This window comes from Strongyloides ratti, assembly GCF_001040885.1.
Source record: "Strongyloides ratti genome assembly S_ratti_ED321, chromosome : 1".
NCBI classification, from domain to species: Eukaryota; Metazoa; Nematoda; class Chromadorea; order Rhabditida; family Strongyloididae; genus Strongyloides; species Strongyloides ratti.
The window spans coordinates 7,686,731-7,706,702 of NC_037307.1; the positions used below are offsets into that span (position 1 = coordinate 7,686,731).

A 19,972-nucleotide genomic window follows, 5' to 3' on the forward strand; every position below is an offset into this window, starting at 1 on the left:
TTGGTATAAACATTTTAAATAATTAAATTATTACTTTGAGTTGTATATATATATATATTGTATACTTTTAATAAAAAATTAATTTATATACTTATTAAGTATAATATTTATATTAAATGTTATAATTTTATTGTTAAAATAATTATAAATATTTTTAAAAAATATTTTACCATTTTTTTTTATTATTATCATGTGGTCTTTTATTTTAAGTTTTAGTTAACTATTTTTTAAGAGTTGCATATAAATTGAGATCAAAAAAAAAAACTTTGATTTATTAATGAAAGGCAGAAGGTTATATTACATGGTATAATCTATTGTAATATATTTTCTTATGGACTTATATAATAGCTTACTTCTTTTTTTTTAACATTTAGAAAATATTATATAATGCCTTTTTTTTAATAAAACAATATACAAAGATATAATTTAATGAATAGTATTTAATATTATTTAATATAGGTGTGAAATAAATATTAACAATTATCTTTGTTCTTAATTTACAATTATTTTTAAACAAAGTTATATTATTTAATATATATAAGTAATTTTTTTTTATTTAATAAATCACAATATAAAGTTAAATTATATATGAAAAGACTTCAATTACTGACTTTTAAAATATTATAAAAGATGATACAATGATTAAAGATATAAATATTGCCATTTCCGGAAATTTATGTATGTAAAATAGTCCAACTTTTTTTTTATCATCTTTGTTATTTAGAAAATAAGTTTTATGTAACTACAATTTAATATAATACTACCTCATAAACTTATCTCTTTAATCTTAATTTCAAATACTATAATAAATTTTTTTTTATTTTAAAATTGTTTTTTTAAACAATCTTTATTTTTTTTTATTAGAAATGTATTCTTAATCATTTTAATGCTTTATATTTACCATTTTATTTATATATAAAGGCGTGATTTGTGGTACTTTATAATGGTTTAATTTACTAATAGAATAATATAAGTGTGCCCAAAGACATGAATTTATTTATTCTTGTATATATATATTACAATAGAGTTGTTATATTATATTCTTAACTGAAAAATGATATTTAAGATTTGTTGAAAAAAAAAAACCTAACTCCCCCCACTTATAATATTACTTTGTTTTAATATTATTAATTCAGGAAAAAAAAAATTTAATATTCATATATTGTTTTAACATAACTACATTTATTTATAAACAATAATTCTTTTTATAAATTATTTATCTTTTATCGGAAAACTTTTAATCAATTTAAAAAAAAAAGTAAGAAAATTATCTTAATGAAATTTAAATCTTTATTATATTATTTTATATTTACTTAAACTTTTTAATCATATAAACATATATTCTAAATTTTAATTACAATTTATGAATTTATAATGAAATTTATATATTATAATTATAAAAATAATGTTAGCTGACATAATTTTTTAATACATTATATGACATCTCAAATTGCCGATTATAATTGGTCCAAAAATAAATTGCTTTTTAGTTTTTGATTTATTTTAATTTTGATTAACCGCCAAACCGCTTCGTTCTTTAAAGTTATGTAAAATCAAATTAAATATGCTTATTTTATTGTTGAGAAAACATTTTTCAATTACTTTAAATATATTTAATAATGTGTTATTTTATTTTATTTACAATCGTCATATTTTTATATAACATTTTTATAAATAATACTTCTTTAGGTTTCTTTTTTTTTTATTATTATTAGGCAGGTTTTGGTGACTGGCATAGAGATATACAAGTATGAATATTGAAGCAATTGTACCAGAGTTATTTGAATCTTCTAAAAAAATTTACTATTGCCAGAGATGTCTTAATCATGGAGTTTTTTTTGTACGAAAAACTCATAAAAATGATTGTGACTATAGATACTGTACTTGTGAAGCTTGTTCTGTAAATTTTGTAATTATTTTATTTATCATATTTATTTTATTTACTTATAGATGGTTGATAGGCGTAGAGAGTTAAATTATAAACTTAATCAAATTACTGCATCTGATAATAATTCAACTTCTAGTGAAGAACCTATAACATCTCTTTCTGTACCATTATCAAATTTTAATTCTTCAAAAAATAATAACTCTTCTATTAATACTGAAAGATTACCACATTGTCAGAGATGTGCACAACATGGTCTTCAGTCACGTTTAAAAGGTCATAAAAAATTATGCCCATATCGTAACTGTGATTGTGTTAAATGTCAAGTTGTTGTAGAAAGGCAACGCCTAATGGCTGATCAAATTAAACTTAGAAGAAGACAAAGAAAAGAAAAAGTTCGAAACCAAAAACCTGCTGTTATCAATAAGAAATTGAGTAATAATAATTTACCTTCCTCCTCACCAATTAATTCTGGATTGTACCCAAATATAATAAATAATTTTTCATTGGCATTACTGGGACAAAACTCGCAAGAACAACATGATTCTTCATCCTCATCACCATCAAGCATTTTCCCTTCAATAATGGTACCATCAAATTTTATTATCACAAATCAATTTCCCCTCCTTCCCAACACCATTTCGTCAAATTTTGGACCGCAACAAAAAAGCAATCATGATTTTTTTCAACAACTGCAAATTTTATCACAAAATCTTTAAAATTACTAATTTTTAGGATGATGAATTAAAGGCAAAACAATTTTTTTTTTTCACAAAAGATGTCGTGAGGAAACAAGAATATCAAAAAAAAAAAGTTATAAATAATATTAATATAATATCTATATTAAAGCAATTTTTTTTTTAATTTACACATATATCTATATTGTTAATTTTCAATAATAGATCTCTTCATTTTTGAAAAAAAAAATCTATTAATTTATTGCTTTGGTAATTGGCAAAAGATGTAATTTTATTTTTACATCTCCTGCCCATTTGTAAATTTTTTTGAATTGCTTTAAATATTCTATTTTTGCTTTATTGTATGATTTTATATACCCAGCAAATAAAGTTCCCAAAAAAAAAAAGATGATAATTTGATAATACAAAATGATTTATATTTTTTTATTTTCATAAAATATTGTTTAATGTAAAAAGATTGTTTTTCTAGCAAAGTTGGTGAATTCATTTTTGTTTTAACTTAATACACCAACTTTAATGATTATCTTAATTCTAATAACTTATATTATGAAAATAAATAAAGTAAATAAAATAATTTATTTCTTCTATTATATCTAATTGATTATAAAGTTCTAGATATCATCCAAAAATAGCCTTACTATAATCTTCAAATAATATAGTATTTTAAATCTAAAATTTTCAATTTACTATTAAAATGCCCTCAATGTTTAATAAATTTAAATTCTATCGTTCCAAAAAACATACATAGTTATTTACGTTAGGAAGTTTATTATAAAATTTTTATTGAAAATAATGTTGCCTGAGTCTAATTTATTCTATTTATAACAATATTGTACAAATTATTTTTTTAAATAACTTTTTAAAATTAATAATTTTTTTTTTCATATAAAAATATCAATAATTTTTTTTTTATTTATCTTTAATATAATATATGAATTTATCTAAACTTATAAAAGTATAATTGTTTTAATTTTTATTTTATCAGAGAATAGATTATAAGTATATTTTATTTTAAAAAGAAAAAATGTCTACTTTAAAATTTTGAAATATTTTTGAATATTATTTAAATTTGATCACAAAATTATTTTAACTTTGCCTATCATCATAATTATATCCTATTTATTTTTATATTTTATAATAAAGTATTTGTAAAAAAAACTTTTATTAGATGATTAACATAATACTTAAAAGTTAAAATGAACTTATTTTTATTTACTCAATTAATTTTTTTAAATAACAAAATCTTAACCATTTTCCTTTACTAACACATAATATTATTTTTAGATATCTGAAATTGATTTACTAATAAAAAAAATAAGGTATAATAATGTTAAACTATATATCAACTTTCAATAAACCATTTAACCTCAAAAAAAAAATGTTTTTATTTTTCCTGTATTAAAAGCAAGAATCTGAAATAAAATATTATTTTAAGTTTCACTTATCTTTTAAATCCACTATTCAATTTATCTTTTCTAATATCATTATACTTTTTATTCTAATTTATCCCAAGGCTTTTTCGACATCCATAAAAAGAAATCAAATAAGATTTTTCAATTAGGCTATTCACGTTTAAGTCTAACTATTTTTATGTTATTAAAATTTTTATAAACAAAAAATATATGATTATAATAAACAATTTAACTTTACTTATTTTTTTTTTATAAAATTTTCACACCTATTATATTTAAACATTACCCCATTAACAAAATAATTAATATAGGAAAAAAAAAAATAATTAAATTTGTTTTATTATTTAAATATTAAAGTTTTATATTAATTTGTTACATCATCTGAAATAAAAAAAAATAAACATTTTACATATTCTTTAATTTCAATTTTAAAAACTATTAGGAAATAATTTGACTCCAATTAATTTTTCTGTTTAAATTTATATTTTTAAATGATGTTGATACTACTTTAAAAATGGTAATAAGGGTCATCATGTACTTAAGTTTATGTAGTTATAGTTTGTTTTTTTTTTTTATTCTCTTATAGATATATTTTCAAATATTTTGTCAATCATCTAATTTATGTTTTTCAAAACATTTAACTTTTTTTTTTTCCATTTACATCAATATAACATTTTTTGTATAAATTATTATATATGGTGATGTTTGTGATATTGTCATTCCCCTCAACATTTGCCTGTAAATGAATTGTATTAATTACGATTGTAACTAAAGTAAATATGAAACTAACGAGGCTTGAAACTTTCTAAATTGAGATGATATGCTAACTTATTTTTACCATTCCAGTTTTCTAATGGTACCCTTAGGAAATCCAAGTTAATATAATAAAATTAATCGCACATATTAAGCCATCATCTAATACTATAAGGTTTTAAAGTTTGGTAAGTGGTAATAGTACTGATAACTTTTTTTTTCAATAGAAGTAGAGGTTTTATGTTTTGAGTAATGATACTAGTCAAAAATTTATTATAAATATTTTTTTTTATTAAAATTTTTTGATTGTTTAATTTGTTCTATGAAATTTTATTAATTTAACTTAATATACTATATTATAAAATATCGTAGTTATTTTTATTCCTATTTTTTAAATTATAATTTGATAATAATTTTATCAAAATAATGAAGAAAAATTCTCAGTACACCAATTATTATGCCAATCTTTATTTATGTGTTAATTAAATTTGTACTTTTCTAGAATTTAATTATATGATTGTTTTTTAATTTTATATCTTTTTTTTATAATTATACCTTAATATATATGAAATAACTTAGAATATTATAGTAAATTTATATATATATATATAGAAAAACTCGTATATTTATATAATATTTGTTGTCACATGAAAAAAAAAAATTTTTTTTTTTACTTTATAAGATAAAGAATGTTATTAGGAATTGCAAAATTTATTTATTATCAAAAAATTAAAATATTTTCAATTTAACAAAAGGGCCTATTGTTTATATTGCAATGATAAAACAATATCTTTTTTTTTCAATTTAAATTGACATAAATAAGTTTCCATTCAATGAAAGTTCAATTAGATTTTTATGTCTATTTTCTGGTTTAACAAATTCAAAAATTTTTTTATCAAATATAAGAGGAGGTACTTATCAGAAAGTTTTACCACTAGGGTATATATTGATGATGTATCATTATAGCATATTTGAGATATATAAGTAAAATATATATATGCATTATCAGAACATGAAGTTACATCATTTTTACTTAAATTTTAAGAAGTTGAAGTAGAATAAGATATTGCTACAAGCATATTTTTATTAAAGACAAATAAAGAAATAGCAAATAGAGAGTATCTTTGTTAAATTATTTTTCAATTTGATAAATTTAAAAAAAAAAAAATTTTTTATATATTTTGTCTAATTTGTACCAAAAGTAGAAGGTTAAAAAAGTTTTAAATTAAAATATGGAAAAAGTTTAATAATGTAACTTTATTCATATTTTTTTTAAATACATATTTTGGTTATTCCTAATATATTTATAATAAATATTCTACATCAATTCTATTTACACAATATTTCTTGAAGATTGAATTTTAATAATAATTTCTTGTCAACAGAATAAGGCTTATTATCTAATGCAATTCTTACACCTACTTCTATAATTATTAATCTTCGATTTCTTATGTTCTCTATCAAAAATATTATTTTTAACACATCTTAAGATATATTAATTGTAATTATTTTCAAAATATTATAAAAATATAACATCAAAATGAATTTTACTTCTAATTTTACAGTTTTTTTACAAGAAAATAAACCATTAGATAGAGTAATCTTTGAGAAAGATCATATTATAAACCAAAATAATATTACTCAAGATTTTGAAGTTTTTAATTTTTCATTTACAAAAAATAATTATTTAAGTGACGATTATTTTGACGAGAATAAGGATTATTTTGTGATGAAGGTATCATCTGATGGTACAGTTGATTGCATTGATGCAGAACTTTTTATGAGATATACTGGTGATCTATCCTCAAGACCTGATGTTGTGGTATGTTTTTTATATATATATATTTATATATATAATTAATAAATTAAACCTTTTATTTTTTTAAAGATTATATCATATATTATTTATGCTATTTTATTTTTACTTGGTCTATTATGTAATGGTTTATTGATAGGTTCAATGGTAATACGAAAAAGAAAATCTGTAGCTAATATATTTTTAATTAACCTAGCTATTGCTGATATATTATTATGTTTTACAACTTTGGCTATTACTCCTCTTGTATCACATAAAAAAGTTTGGTTACTTGGAGCATTTATTTGTAAAATAATATCACCATGTCAAAGTATATGTGTTTTGGTAACAAGTTATAGTTTATGTTTTATAGCATTAGATCGTTATAGAAGTATTGTAACACCAATGAAAGAACCTTATAGTATATTTCAAGCACAAATATTTATGATTTTTATGTGGCTTAGTTCAATTATCATATCAATACCATCATTTGTAACATCTGGTTTAAAGGTAATATCAAGCGATGCAGCAACATTATGTGGAGAATTTTGTGGTGAACTTTATTGGCCATCACCTCAGGTCCAAACGGGTTATGGAGTTATTTTGGTATTTGTTCAATTTGTCATTCCTTCAGTTGTTATGGGTTTTTGTTATTGGCATATATTACAAAAAGTTCGTGAAGACTGGATAGTTAATAAAGGATCAATGTTAACACAAGCTCAACAAGCACAAACAGCAATTCGAAAAAAACGTGTTATGTATGTATTAATAATGATGGTATTTGTTTTCTTAGGATCCTGGGCACCATTAACATTATGTAATATGGCTAGAGATTTTGGAGTACAACTGACAGAAAGATATTTTATTACATTATGTGCTAATATAATAGCTATGACGTCAATAATTACAAATCCAATGTTATATTTTTGGTTAAGTAAAGTATGTTATCATACTAAAAAAAAATATAATTAAATTATTAATTATTATTATTATTATTATTATTTTAGAGACATAGAAGAGCATTAAAAGATGATATGTTTTGGTTGACAAATGTAAGAAGAAACCAACAAAATATTGGAATATTAGATCAATTTGAACCAAGTAGTTTATTATATAAAAAAAGTTATGATCCTTTAACAATAAGTTCATTTCATCAAAATAATCGTCGTGGAACATTAGCTGATCCAACTTGTGCCACAAGAGATGACCAATTAGAAGATGTTAAAGCAGCATGTTTTCTTCTAGTTCCAATAATGCCATTTTGTAAAGAGAAACGTTTAAGTAATGCAGGTATAAGAAGAGGTAGTAATAATAGTAATAATCATCAATCTACAACTAGAAATATGTATGGTAATAATTTAACTGTAAAAAATGGAAGAACAGGATGGTAATAATAAAAAAAAAATTATTTATCAATTTTTAATTTTAAAATTTTTATTATAAAAAAAATAAAATATTTTTTTCTATCTAATTTGATGGTGATGATGTAACTTGGCATTTTATTGAAGAACATTGATCAGCAAAAGCTGAACGTACTCTTTCACATACCCACCATCCTTCAGCTAAACCTATTTGTTGATTAAAATATGTTTGAAGGCATGTACAATATGATCCAGCTGCTTTACAAATTTGACTTGATTCATTAGTAATAGATGAATCAAAATTTTGCATACATTGAATGGCAGTTACACTGGTATCAACTAAAATAATTGTTGAATATTCAGCTATAGCAATTTCAAAACCTCCATTACATACAAAATCAAGTTCTTTAAATAATGCTGTATATTTATATGCACTACTAATTTTATCAGTAGGTGACATCTTTGAAATAAGATAATAATTATTAAGACATGCTGAGTATGTATCACCAAAACAATTATAAAAATTTTTTCTTGCCTGGCATGCTCCAATTAAACCAATATCAGTACCATTTGAAGCAATTGCTCTTTTTACAGCTGTTAAAAGTTGTGTTCCATTTCTCCAAGTTAATGTTGGATCAATATTAAGAGCACTATTAAATGTTGCCTAAAAAATATTAATATATTTATACTTTTAAAAATTATAACATACTTGACAATAATTCATTTTAACATCATCACATTTAGTATCAAATGGAGCAACTAGTGGAATTTTAGCTAATACACTATCAGGAACATTGAAAATATCATCAAAAAGTGATGGTGATACAATTGAAATCAATGAAAAAACAAATAATATTACTTTCATAATATAATTTTTATAATTAAACTAATGAAATTTTTAAATATTATGTAATAAATGATATAATTACTACATTATTGATAAATTAAAAATCTTATCAAATTAAAATATTGTGAACCATAAAATATAGTAACATTTTAATGATATGAAAAAATGTATAAATATTCATATATGATGAAAAATTATGATAATATATTTTATCTAATCATAATAAAATAACATTAATTGTTTCTACAGTATTTTTGTTAAAAAAAAAACTTTTTTTTACAGCTCTGTATGAATTCTGTGCATTTCAGCTGAAGGGATACGTGTCTTAGACAATATCCCCGTTCCTACTTTTTTTGGTAATTCTTTAACATAAAAATTAATTCTTTCACTATTATAATCGGAAACAATTTTATTTTCTTTTCCATCAAAACTTAAATGCTTAGAAGAACTTTCTTTTGTTAACACGTCCCATGAAATGTTTTTAAAAGAAGGATTTCCTGTCTTTATAAAATTTGAAATACTAGTGGATAATGATTCTTCAAAATTTTTATCCTCTTCCGTATATTTATCCATAGGAATAGGGTCACTATCAAAAAGATAACTACCCTCAGCTACATGTGTTGCCCCTTTAACAGGAAGATTTCTTTGCATATATTCATTATAATGATCCATTGTAAAGAAATAAATTGGCCAACCATTATATAATTTAATTTGTATCTCATGATATACACCTATATTTATTGAAATATCTGAAGTTAGTTCAACTAACTTTTCAAGATAATGTTGTCTTATTTCTTCTTTTGTAGCTGTTTCGGAAATTGGATTTTTGTCAACAACAAAATTAAATAAATGATGTCTAAATGCACCACCATTTCTACCCGTCTCATCATATGGTAAAACAATTTGTGCAATAAAACTTTCAAGAGATTTTTTATCAAAATTATCAATTGTTTCTTTGTCTAAATTATATGTTCTATTAAAATCATTAAATAAACCAACAGAAGTTTCTTTGGTAGCAAGACCAATCATTGAAGGTTTTTTATCAGCAACTTTTATTAATGTATCTAATTTTCCAGGAAAAAAATCATCATCATTTCTTGGGGTAAACATATGATCAGTAAATATACTTGAATGTATTCCAACTTTATCCATAGCATCATACAATTCATCTAATGTTTTTTCTTTCATACATTGAAGAATTTGTAAATTATCTTTTTTTAAACAACCAGCTGATTCAAATAAATTTTTACTATAAATTTCACTTTGTTCAGACAATCCAAAATCATTAAAAATACTTCCACTAAATTGAATTGTTCTTTTAAACATAAAATTTGAGTGTGGACTAATTGTTAAAGCACCAACAGAAGCTGAACCAGCACTAGTACCACTAATTGTTATATCATCACGATTACCACGAAAACTTGTAATAATTCCATCAATAAAATATAATGCATAAGTTTGATCCCATAAACCAATATTTCCTGGAAGTACATGATCACCAGTTGTGGCAAATCCTAGAAATCCTAAACGATATTGAATAGTAACAACAACAATTCCTTTACTAACAATATTTTCAACTAATTTTTTGTATCCAAGATATGCAGAATCACCAAAAGAAAATCCACCACCATGAATATAAACTAAAACTGGATAACCACTTTTATTTTTTGGTTCATCTTTTGGTGTCATAATATTTAAAAATAAACAATCTTCACTAATATTTTGTTTTGTATATTTAAATTCATGACGATGACCTGTTGGGCAGGCATTTCCAAAATGTGAAGCATCATAAATATCATCATGACGTTCAACTACAGTTGGTTTCTAAAAAAAAAAATAAAAGATAAAATAAAAATAAGTTTATATTTATTATATTACCTCAAATCTTTTTTCACCAATTGGAGGTGATGCATATCTTATACCTAAATATACATATGCATTTTTATACTCAAAACCTTCATAAAAACCTAGTGGTGTTGAAGCTTTAGGACGAAATGTATAAACTAAATTATTAGATAAATTATATAATATTGTTATTATTAATAATAATATTTTTCCATTAATAGAAATTCGCGCCATATCTTTTTTTATCCTTTAAATTTATGAAACATAAAAAAATGAAAGTTCTTTATATTAGTTTGTCTTTCTTTAACAAATATATATTGACCTATATTTATGCTTTTATAAATATTTGTATAATACTTTTTATTAGCAATCTTACTAATTTAATCAATTTCTTTTCTATCTTTAAAGATTACAGAGCGGAAATATATTATGTATTATACTATTTTAATAATATAGTTTGAAACAAATTTTATTTTTTTTAAACATAAATAAATGTTTCAATGAAAATTTATATAACTGATAAAAAATTTATTAATAATATATATTGTTATTAATAGATATATAACTATTAAATGTTACTATTATCAAACAAATTAGTAAATATATATTACAATATGATATATTACTATTATTAAAGACAAGATAAATACCTTCCCATGCTTCAGAGGCACCATCAATTATTTGATTACTTGAAATTATAAAACCATTTGTAACATATTCATTTGGTCTTAATTCTATAGCAAAAGCATATTCTACACCAGCTATTGATGTAGCAAAATCAATTGTTGATCCTGATGCTGGATAAATAATATCACTTACTGATCCAAAATTAAAATTTGACTGATTAATTGAATAAATAGCTTCAGTTGCTTTTTTTGATATATCTATAATTTTATTAATATTTTTAGGATAAACTATAAAAAAAAAGTATACATTATTATTTATTATTAAAACAAACCATGATCATAACTATATGGGTAAATAAAATTTTCAGAATATGTATGAATATCAAAATAAACTGAAAATGGATATCCATTTAAAAAAGCATTTTTTAAATAATCTCCTAAAGCTTTTGATTCTGGTTCAGAAAATGATTTTGGTCCACTATAATATTTATTTAAATGATGGTATAACTTTACACTTACGCATATGTTTGATCACATGGATTTGTTGAGTAACCAGAAAATTTCCATTTAAAATCAAAATTACGATTAGGATCAACACCATAACATCCATTATATGGTCCTGATCTTGTTTTTCTCCATAATCGATCATTACTCCATGTATATACATAACCATCAACATTAACAACTGGTATAATATGAACTTCAGTTTTTGATAAAAAATCATCATATTTTTTAGAATTATTTGTCAACTCATTCATAATATAAATCTTAAAAAAAAAGTTAACTTAAATTATATAAAAATAATAATATTACCATTGTAGAACATGACAACCATTCACGAGCATGAATACACCCATTTATAAGTACTTTCTTTTTTGATATACTGTTATTTTTTGTTATTATAACTCCATAAATTGTTCGTTTTTCAAAAGATGTTCCAACTTTTATTACTTTTACTGTATCAAAAGTTTTACCAAGAGAATCTATATAATTTTCAATTTCATTTAAATCATGAAATTCATCTATTGTCATTAAACTAGGATGATTCCCTTTTTTAAAAATACTTCGTTCACCTAATTCTTTCTCTTCTTCACTAATAATTTTACCTAAATTTTCAATTTTAATATAATAATTAATTTTAAAATTATCTAAAAATTGAGTAAAATTTTCTTTTTTATTTGGTGGTACATGTACATCAGCTGTCCTCCTCCTAATCCCTATATCTTTCCATAAATCTAAATTGAATTTGCTAATATACTCTTTAAAAACATTTACTTGTATTTCATTTAAAAAGTTTACATTATACACAGAATGAATAAAAATAAATTTTATTAGATAAAATTTTTGCTATAATTACCTTGTATAATTTCTTTTTATAGTAAAACTTTTTGCTTCAAAAATAATTACTATGATTATAATTTTGAAAATACACCACATATTTATACTTTCAAAATTTAATCATTTATAAATTTTTAAATAGTACTTTTGAAAAAAAATATTATTAATAATATATAATTTTGTAATTTGATAAATAAAGACATTAGGTTTACTATCACCAGCTTTTAACTATTTTAATATTCTATTGATAATTTTTGTTTAATAAATAATTTATGATTCATGATAAAAAAAATATGACTTTCAAACATTAATGTATTCTTTGTAATTTGAATATATAAAAAAAATTGAATTCTTCAAATATTTTAATTTCAATTTATTCACATAATTTTTTAATCTCTAAAAATATTATTATGACTTAAATTCATTTTTAAAACTTTAGAATCATATGTTTCAACATCTTTCATATCTCCATGTGAAATAAAATTATTAGTTAATTGATTATTAAAAAAGTTATTAACTTTTTTTTTTTATCAATTACCACTCTAACATTTTCCTGTCAGGAACAGAATCTCAAGAAAAAAAAATTTTTTTTAATGAATTGGCTTTCTTCTCATTAAATTAATTAGTTTCATGATTAAAAAAGTTATATAAAAATTGTTGTTGTGAAGATTCACTTATGGTAATTTCTTTTCTTTTTTTGAAAAGTAACTTTTCTTTAAAAATTAAAAAAAAATATGATAACAAAAAATTATTTACAAAAATAAAAATTTTACTACAAAATATGATTAGGCAAAATATTAAATTTTTAATTAAAATATTAGTATTAAAATTTTTAATAAAAATATTATTAAAAAAAAAATGGCATTACTAAAATTGAGTAGTATCAAAATGACCATTTAAAATTTCTTTAAAATTTTTTTTTATTTTTTAAATAAATTCTTTGGTCATTTTCTATCATTAAGTAAATTTTTACTTTAATATCATTTACTTTAAAAAATATACATCTTCTGCATTTTTAAAATCATGTCTATAAGAAGATAAATTTCTTCTTGATAAAAAAAGAAACATTGCCTTTTCTAATCAGCACAATTATTTTCTTCAAAAATTTTTTAAAAATTTTTAAAAATTGAAAATATATTTATTGGCTCAAATTTGGCCGATATTTTTATAAAAAGGGGAAATATAGACATTACTCATGACTTGTTAATTAATTTGGAGAAATGTGTACGTTAGTAGAACAACAAAGAATTAATGTTTGTAAAGTAGTTTTATTATAACTTTTATTATTATTCTTAATTTATATATTAATTTAGCATTTATAAATATACATTAGACATTTCATGTACATTATTGTCTTTTTTCAATGAATCTTTGTCACTATTTAATGAATATTGACTACTATCATCACTTAGAATACAGTCATCCAGTATTGCTAGACGACACTTTATATTTGTTCCCATTTGTGCATTAGGTTCTTTTGAATTATTTATTTGTACATTACCCTGTAATACCGATTCAGAAGTCATAATTACTCCATTTTTTTTAAATAAATTTTTGCGATCATCATGCTTTGAGATCATTTCATTAAAATTTACCAGCTCAATAGGAGCAATATTACCTGAATTGGTAACAGAAAGATCAATTTTATCAGTGTCAAAATCTTTTTTATTATGCTTTAGAATAGCATTTTTTTCTGAAACCATAATAGCAGAAACTGAATCTTTACATGATAGTAAGCTTTTATTAGTTGGGGTTCTTCTTAAATATGTTCGTAATTTTTCACGATTTCTTGTATATCCCTTAAAACATGGAAATTTTCTTAAAAAGGTAACCCTATAATTAGAAGAACATGTACAAAAAATATAAAATTGTGAGGCATGATTTGTTATTTCAAGAATATTTGCTACAGCTCTAAATAATTGGTAATCTACTCTTTTTTTAACAGTTTCATTAATAAAGACTAAATTAACGGCAGCTGGTATGTTACAAATAAAAAACATAACAACAATACCTCCAAGAAGATATAGGAGATTTTCATCTTTACTAGCATTTTGTCCTTGTTTTTTTGTTAATCTATTAAACATTTTTTGCCTTTTTTTAAATGCAAACATAATTTTACCATTTAAAATTGAAAGTGCTATAATTGGTACAAATCTTAAAAGTCCTTCTCTAGTCCATTTATAAATCTGAAATTATAAATTTTTAGTACTTTTGGAGATTTAATAATTTATAATAGTTTCCGTTTTAAGTATTTTATATGTTAGAAAATTAGTTAAAAATTATCTTACCTGCCACTCAAATGTTTGAGAAATATCACTATCAATTGGCATATAGACAACTTGTCCATCTTCTGTTGTCTTACTACCAACACTATATCTACCAAAGGCATATGGTAAATATATTATGGCAGGAGAAATATATGCTATAATAATTACTTTAATAGCTCTTGTTGGAGAATTCCATGTTCTAAATTTTAATGGAAAGACAATTGACATAAAACGTTCTATTGATAATGCTACAACAATGTAGACACCCGTTGCTAAAGCCCAATTAATTAATGGAAGCATAAGATGGGCTTGATAGAAACCGTATGAATATTTTTTGTTAAATGAATATCCTAATTGTGTTAAAATTTCACATGATACAAAAAAAAGGACAAAAAGCATACATAGGAGATCTGCAATTGCTAAGGCTTTTAGATACATATATGATACTGCCTTAAGACGTTTTGAGGCTAATGTTATGAGATTCATAATATTTCCAATTATGCCAAAAGCACATATAGCTGGTAAAATATAACAGTAAGCAATTAGATTTATTTTAGTTCCTAACGATGAGGTTTGTATAGTTTGTGTCGTTTGAAAAGAATTATTTGCCTCCTCCATGAAACTAGGATTTTGAGACAATGTATCATTCATCAAGTTGGCTAAAATAGAGAATGTACATTTTTAATAAATATTTATAATAAACTTTAAAATATTTTAATGTTGTAAGAGAAAAAATATTAGTTTGGTTATTAAAAAGAAAGTTGTCACAAAATGAAATATATTTTATAAAAAAAAAGTTTTTTAGTGTTAATATGTAGTTAACTTTAAGAAGTTTCTAAAAACGTTTGACAGATTTAATTTATAGTAAAGTCAACGAAGTTATAAATAAATGAAATAATTTAATGTGGAAATATTTTTTAGGAAGATTTTCTAAAATACAATGATGATAACAATTAAAACGGAAGGAAGAATTCAGTCATGTCATGACATATATGTAATGGCTGTTTAAGTTGCGTGATTAAAAAATTAAGATAACAAGTTAAATGCTTTATTTGACCAAGTTACAATAACTAAAAATGTTATATAAAAGTATAGTTCAATTAGCATCATAAATAGTTTCGTATTTTAACAATAAGTCAAGTTCTTATTTAAATGCGTGTATCTATTTTAATTTATTTTATTATAAAATTTGCTAATTTTCTAATGTTAGTCTTTTTTTTAGAATAGAATTTAATATAATACTAAACAATAACTATGGGTGATGAAGATAATGAGGTTGGATTACCACAAAAAGGCCTCAATATGATCATAAAAGACATTATTCCGGAAATGAGAGTAGCAAATGAGGCTAGAGATTTATTGAATCAATGTTGTGTTGAATTTATAAAAATTGTTGGACAAGAAGCACAGAAAATGAGCCAGACCGATCAAAGAAAAACAATATGTCACGATCATGTGAGAAATGGTAAGTATAAAAGTGTCCTAATTATCGAAAATTTAGCCAATTACATTTGGTATTTTTGATAGTTTTAGTAGATTGTAATTTTTAAAAATTTTAATTTAGAATTGTTTTTTTTTTTATTTCAAAACTAGTTATAATTTATTTTAGCATTAATTAAACTTGGATTTTCAAGTGATTATGTAGAGGCAGCAGACAGTTGTTTAGGGGAATGTAAATTGGCAGCAGAAAATAAATTGAAACGTAAAAATTCAAGACTTGATAAATGTGGTATACCAGAGGAACAACTTTATATGATGCAACAGCAGTTAATTGAAGAGGTACGTTTTACTTAATTAAATTTATACAGAGTAATTTGGTAATAAATTTTACTTTTATGATAAAAATAAATTAAATGATTTTATAAGATTGAAATAAAAGTAATATACTTGAAAAAAAAAAGTATAATTATTTTAGAATAAAAATTTTCATATAGTTAGTAGTTTATTTTTGGCAAATATAAAAAAAAATATGAAAAATCATTGTTATGTTAACAAACATTTTTATCATAAATTTTTTTAAATGATATTGGAAATTTTATAAAAGATTTTTTTATTTCCATTTAACGTAAAATTATTTACATATTTAGGTAGTTTAGATAATTACTCAGTAACATTATAATAATATATATTCAATATTAAATAAATGTATTTTTTTTTAATTTAACTAAAAAAAATGAGTTATATTATTTATTAGTTCTTCCTTAAGTTAATTACTAAATTAATTATAATTATACATTATCTATTAGTTATTCACAAAAACATATTTTTTTATGAAAATAATAAAATAAATCAGATTTAATGAGCGAATTTTATATAACTCATTAAAATTTAAAGATGGCATAAGAACAATGAATATAAAATATTGTTTTTGTAAATTCATATATCAATGGACTAGTATTATATATAGCAAATAATTATAAAAACATTAAATCAGGATGATAGCTAATTGAAATATATTAAAAATGAAAAACATTTAAACAACATACCATTATAAAATGTGTTTAAAATTACTACAGAATTTGCTTCCATATGATGGCTATGTCCATCTTGATAACTTTGAATAAGCATACTGATAGCTATATTAAATATGTAGTACCTTATTATAAATACTGTACTTTAATTATTATTAACTTGTTTCTTGAAATAATATATATAAACTAAGTATATATTATTTTTATTCTGAAATTTAAATTATTATTATTTAACATAAATTATTAGTATTTCTCTATATATTATAATACAAAATATTTTTATTTTATTCAACAATAAACATTTTTAAAATTGTTTTTAAAATAAAAGAACAATTCACAAAATCGTATTTTTAAGGAATTTTTATTTTAAAATGAAATATTCATTTTCCTAACAAAATTATCACTTTTTCTTAAAAATATTCTTTTTAAACTATAATAAATTTAAACAAAAAAATTTCCATTACTTAAAATTACTTGGAGAACAAAACTTCTTCATCTTTTTTTAGGCAGGCAAAAAATGTTATCAAATATGGTAAAATTAAACACACATTTGAGTTTTTAAAAACTTTAATTATTTTGTCATTTTTTTATTAAAATTAACTTGAATATTAATTAAAATATGTGTATTTTTTAAAATAAAATTAATATTTTTTTGATTAAATTTAATATAGTTCCACTGAAATATTAATATAATTAATCAAAGTTTAATTAATTTTTGTATCTATATACATATATACATATATATATATATATATCTATATATTTATAAATATTATAAATATTTAGGCTCGACAACAGGAAGCACAACGTGCTCAGGAAGAAAATGATAGAATTGCTGCATTAGGAGGTGAGACATATCGTGAACAATGCTTTATGCATACTGCCAACCAAATAATGGCTGCTGCAAAATATGGATCTGATGATGAAGATTATGATTAACTGAAGAAGCATAATTTTATATGAATATAATTTAAACACTTCTTAAAGTGCATTAAATTATATTCATCAATTTACATTTGTTTACTTTTTATTTATATAATAAAAAAAATTTTAATTTTTAATGTATTTTTGAATATGGTGGTAGGAAGTTTATATTATAACATAATGGTGACAAAATTAAAATATATTAAATTATTAAAATATATGTTAATGTAAAGTTAAAATCTCTTTATCAAAATAAAAAATTTTTAATGATAACTCTTAACATTCTAGTCAATCATTATTCAAGGTATAAAAATATATTATTAACAAATGATAAATGTATATTAAAATCATCATTTTTTTTTTAAAATAATATATAAAGTAATATGTTTTTAATATAAAACAGTTTTATTATATTTTTTTTCCTTTTATAAAAAAAAAAGTTATTCCCTAAAATAAACACATATTAAAGAATTTAAATATTTGACAGATATTTGGGAATGTTTAAAATAATAAAATTAGTAAGAGGATAAAATCGTTTTTTTTTTATTAACTAAAATAGAATAGTTTATATTATAAATCTTTTTTATATTTTTAAAGCATTTTAATTAATAGTTAAAATGATAAAACTTCATAAGATTGATAAAGTTATTCTCTCACACAATTGCAACATTATTTTTATTTATAGAAAATATTTCTATATAAACTATTAAAGAATAAATTTAAATGATTCAAAATTAAACTAAATGAAAAAAAAAACGGATATTCTTTTGATATATATAAATTTATAAAAAAAAAAATGAAAGGTAAATACATTAAAGATAAAAAAAAAGAATGAAAGAAATTACTCAAATAATTTATTACAAAATTATACACGTTTTACGAAATTTGATAACTGTGTGTGAAAAACAAATAATACTAAAATAGTAAATAAAATAAAAAGTTAGCATATTACTTTAGTAGTATAAAAAAAAATATGATAACCTTTAAAAGTTTAAATCATATTAGAAAGTAAAATAATCTTGAAAAAAAAAATACGATAATAAAATAAACCCTATTTATTATAAATTATATAAATCTTTATATTTATAATATCTATTTTTTTTATCTAGAGGAAATTAAGCAATATTTTATATATAAAAAAAATTGATGTTAGGTAAAGGAAAAAAAAAAAGAAAAAACCAAAATAGTTTTATGAGGAAAAAAACAATGCTGTGAAATATTTTGATAAACCATTCACTTTATTCATAGTTTCAATTAAAATATTTAAATGTGTTATATGGTTATTTTTATATAAAATAGAATCATAATATATAAAAGAAAAATAAAGAAATTTGTAATTTAAATTTTTAAAAAGAATTTTTGAATGAAATGGCTTGTAATAAATTTTTATAAAAATAAAAATTAAGGATACTTATTTTTATATAATTTTAATACTTTTGAATTCAAATATAATGTGAAGATGATAAATTTTAGTAAAAATATGTTAACACTAGTTAATTTATAATAATAGCATTTTTTTTTACATAAAAGTATAATAATAGTATGATCATTTCACTTTAACTATTAATAATATTGTTGATACATTTTTTTTTTAAATTTATATTTATCAATTCCTTTTGAATTTCATGACAATTTTTTTTTTCATATTGTTGTTATTAACAAATTGTATCTTTTAATGTTTGATTAAAAAAACAAAAAAAAAATAATCTTTGGTAATAACTTTTATGTATTTATAATTTTTCTGGATTGC

The 19,972-nt window shown here is 21.1% G+C and overlaps 7 protein-coding genes across 7 annotated transcripts; 3 read left to right on the forward strand and 4 right to left on the reverse strand.

Annotated features, from left to right (window-relative positions):
* Positions 1-1,750: 1,750 nt before the first annotated feature.
* On the forward strand, positions 1,751-2,604 carry SRAE_1000237900 (Doublesex-and mab-3-related transcription factor 3; the record flags this gene model as incomplete). The annotated part of the gene is made up of 2 exons (XM_024649448.1): positions 1,751-1,900; positions 1,951-2,604. 2 exons carry the CDS (start codon positions 1,751-1,753, stop codon positions 2,602-2,604), a joined length of 804 nt encoding a protein of 267 aa, XP_024503325.1.
* Positions 2,605-6,477: 3,873 nt separating this feature from the next.
* SRAE_1000238000 (Prolactin-releasing peptide receptor) lies at positions 6,478-7,934 on the forward strand (the record flags this gene model as incomplete). The annotated part of the gene is made up of 3 exons (XM_024649449.1): positions 6,478-6,570; positions 6,637-7,482; positions 7,551-7,934. The coding sequence occupies 3 exons, from the start codon at positions 6,478-6,480 to the stop codon at positions 7,932-7,934; spliced, it is 1,323 nt and encodes a 440-aa protein (XP_024503326.1).
* A 76-nt stretch (positions 7,935-8,010) lies between these two features.
* SRAE_1000238100 (Hypothetical protein) lies at positions 8,011-8,769 on the reverse strand (the record flags this gene model as incomplete). The annotated part of the gene is made up of 2 exons (XM_024649450.1): positions 8,011-8,568; positions 8,614-8,769. The coding sequence occupies 2 exons, from the start codon at positions 8,767-8,769 to the stop codon at positions 8,011-8,013; spliced, it is 714 nt and encodes a 237-aa protein (XP_024503327.1).
* A 258-nt stretch (positions 8,770-9,027) lies between these two features.
* Positions 9,028-10,830, reverse strand: SRAE_1000238200 (Carboxylesterase, type B domain-containing protein; the record flags this gene model as incomplete). The annotated part of the gene is made up of 2 exons (XM_024649452.1): positions 9,028-10,575; positions 10,630-10,830. The coding sequence occupies 2 exons, from the start codon at positions 10,828-10,830 to the stop codon at positions 9,028-9,030; spliced, it is 1,749 nt and encodes a 582-aa protein (XP_024503328.1).
* A 416-nt stretch (positions 10,831-11,246) lies between these two features.
* On the reverse strand, positions 11,247-12,659 carry SRAE_1000238300 (Peptidase M14, carboxypeptidase A domain and Proteinase inhibitor, carboxypeptidase propeptide domain and Proteinase inhibitor, propeptide domain-containing protein; the record flags this gene model as incomplete). Its single annotated transcript, XM_024649453.1, has 5 exons — positions 11,247-11,510; positions 11,555-11,700; positions 11,742-11,989; positions 12,036-12,537; positions 12,580-12,659. Coding segments are annotated over 5 exons (1,240 nt in total), but the record flags the coding sequence as incomplete, so codon positions are not given.
* Positions 12,660-13,876: 1,217 nt separating this feature from the next.
* On the reverse strand, positions 13,877-15,478 carry SRAE_1000238400 (G protein-coupled receptor, rhodopsin-like family and GPCR, rhodopsin-like, 7TM domain-containing protein; the record flags this gene model as incomplete). Its single annotated transcript, XM_024649454.1, has 2 exons — positions 13,877-14,746; positions 14,849-15,478. The coding sequence occupies 2 exons, from the start codon at positions 15,476-15,478 to the stop codon at positions 13,877-13,879; spliced, it is 1,500 nt and encodes a 499-aa protein (XP_024503330.1).
* Positions 15,479-16,081: 603 nt separating this feature from the next.
* On the forward strand, positions 16,082-18,237 carry SRAE_1000238500 (Protein Dr1; the record flags this gene model as incomplete). Its single annotated transcript, XM_024649455.1, has 3 exons — positions 16,082-16,292; positions 16,437-16,606; positions 18,085-18,237. The coding sequence occupies 3 exons, from the start codon at positions 16,082-16,084 to the stop codon at positions 18,235-18,237; spliced, it is 534 nt and encodes a 177-aa protein (XP_024503331.1).
* Positions 18,238-19,972: the final 1,735 nt, after the last annotated feature.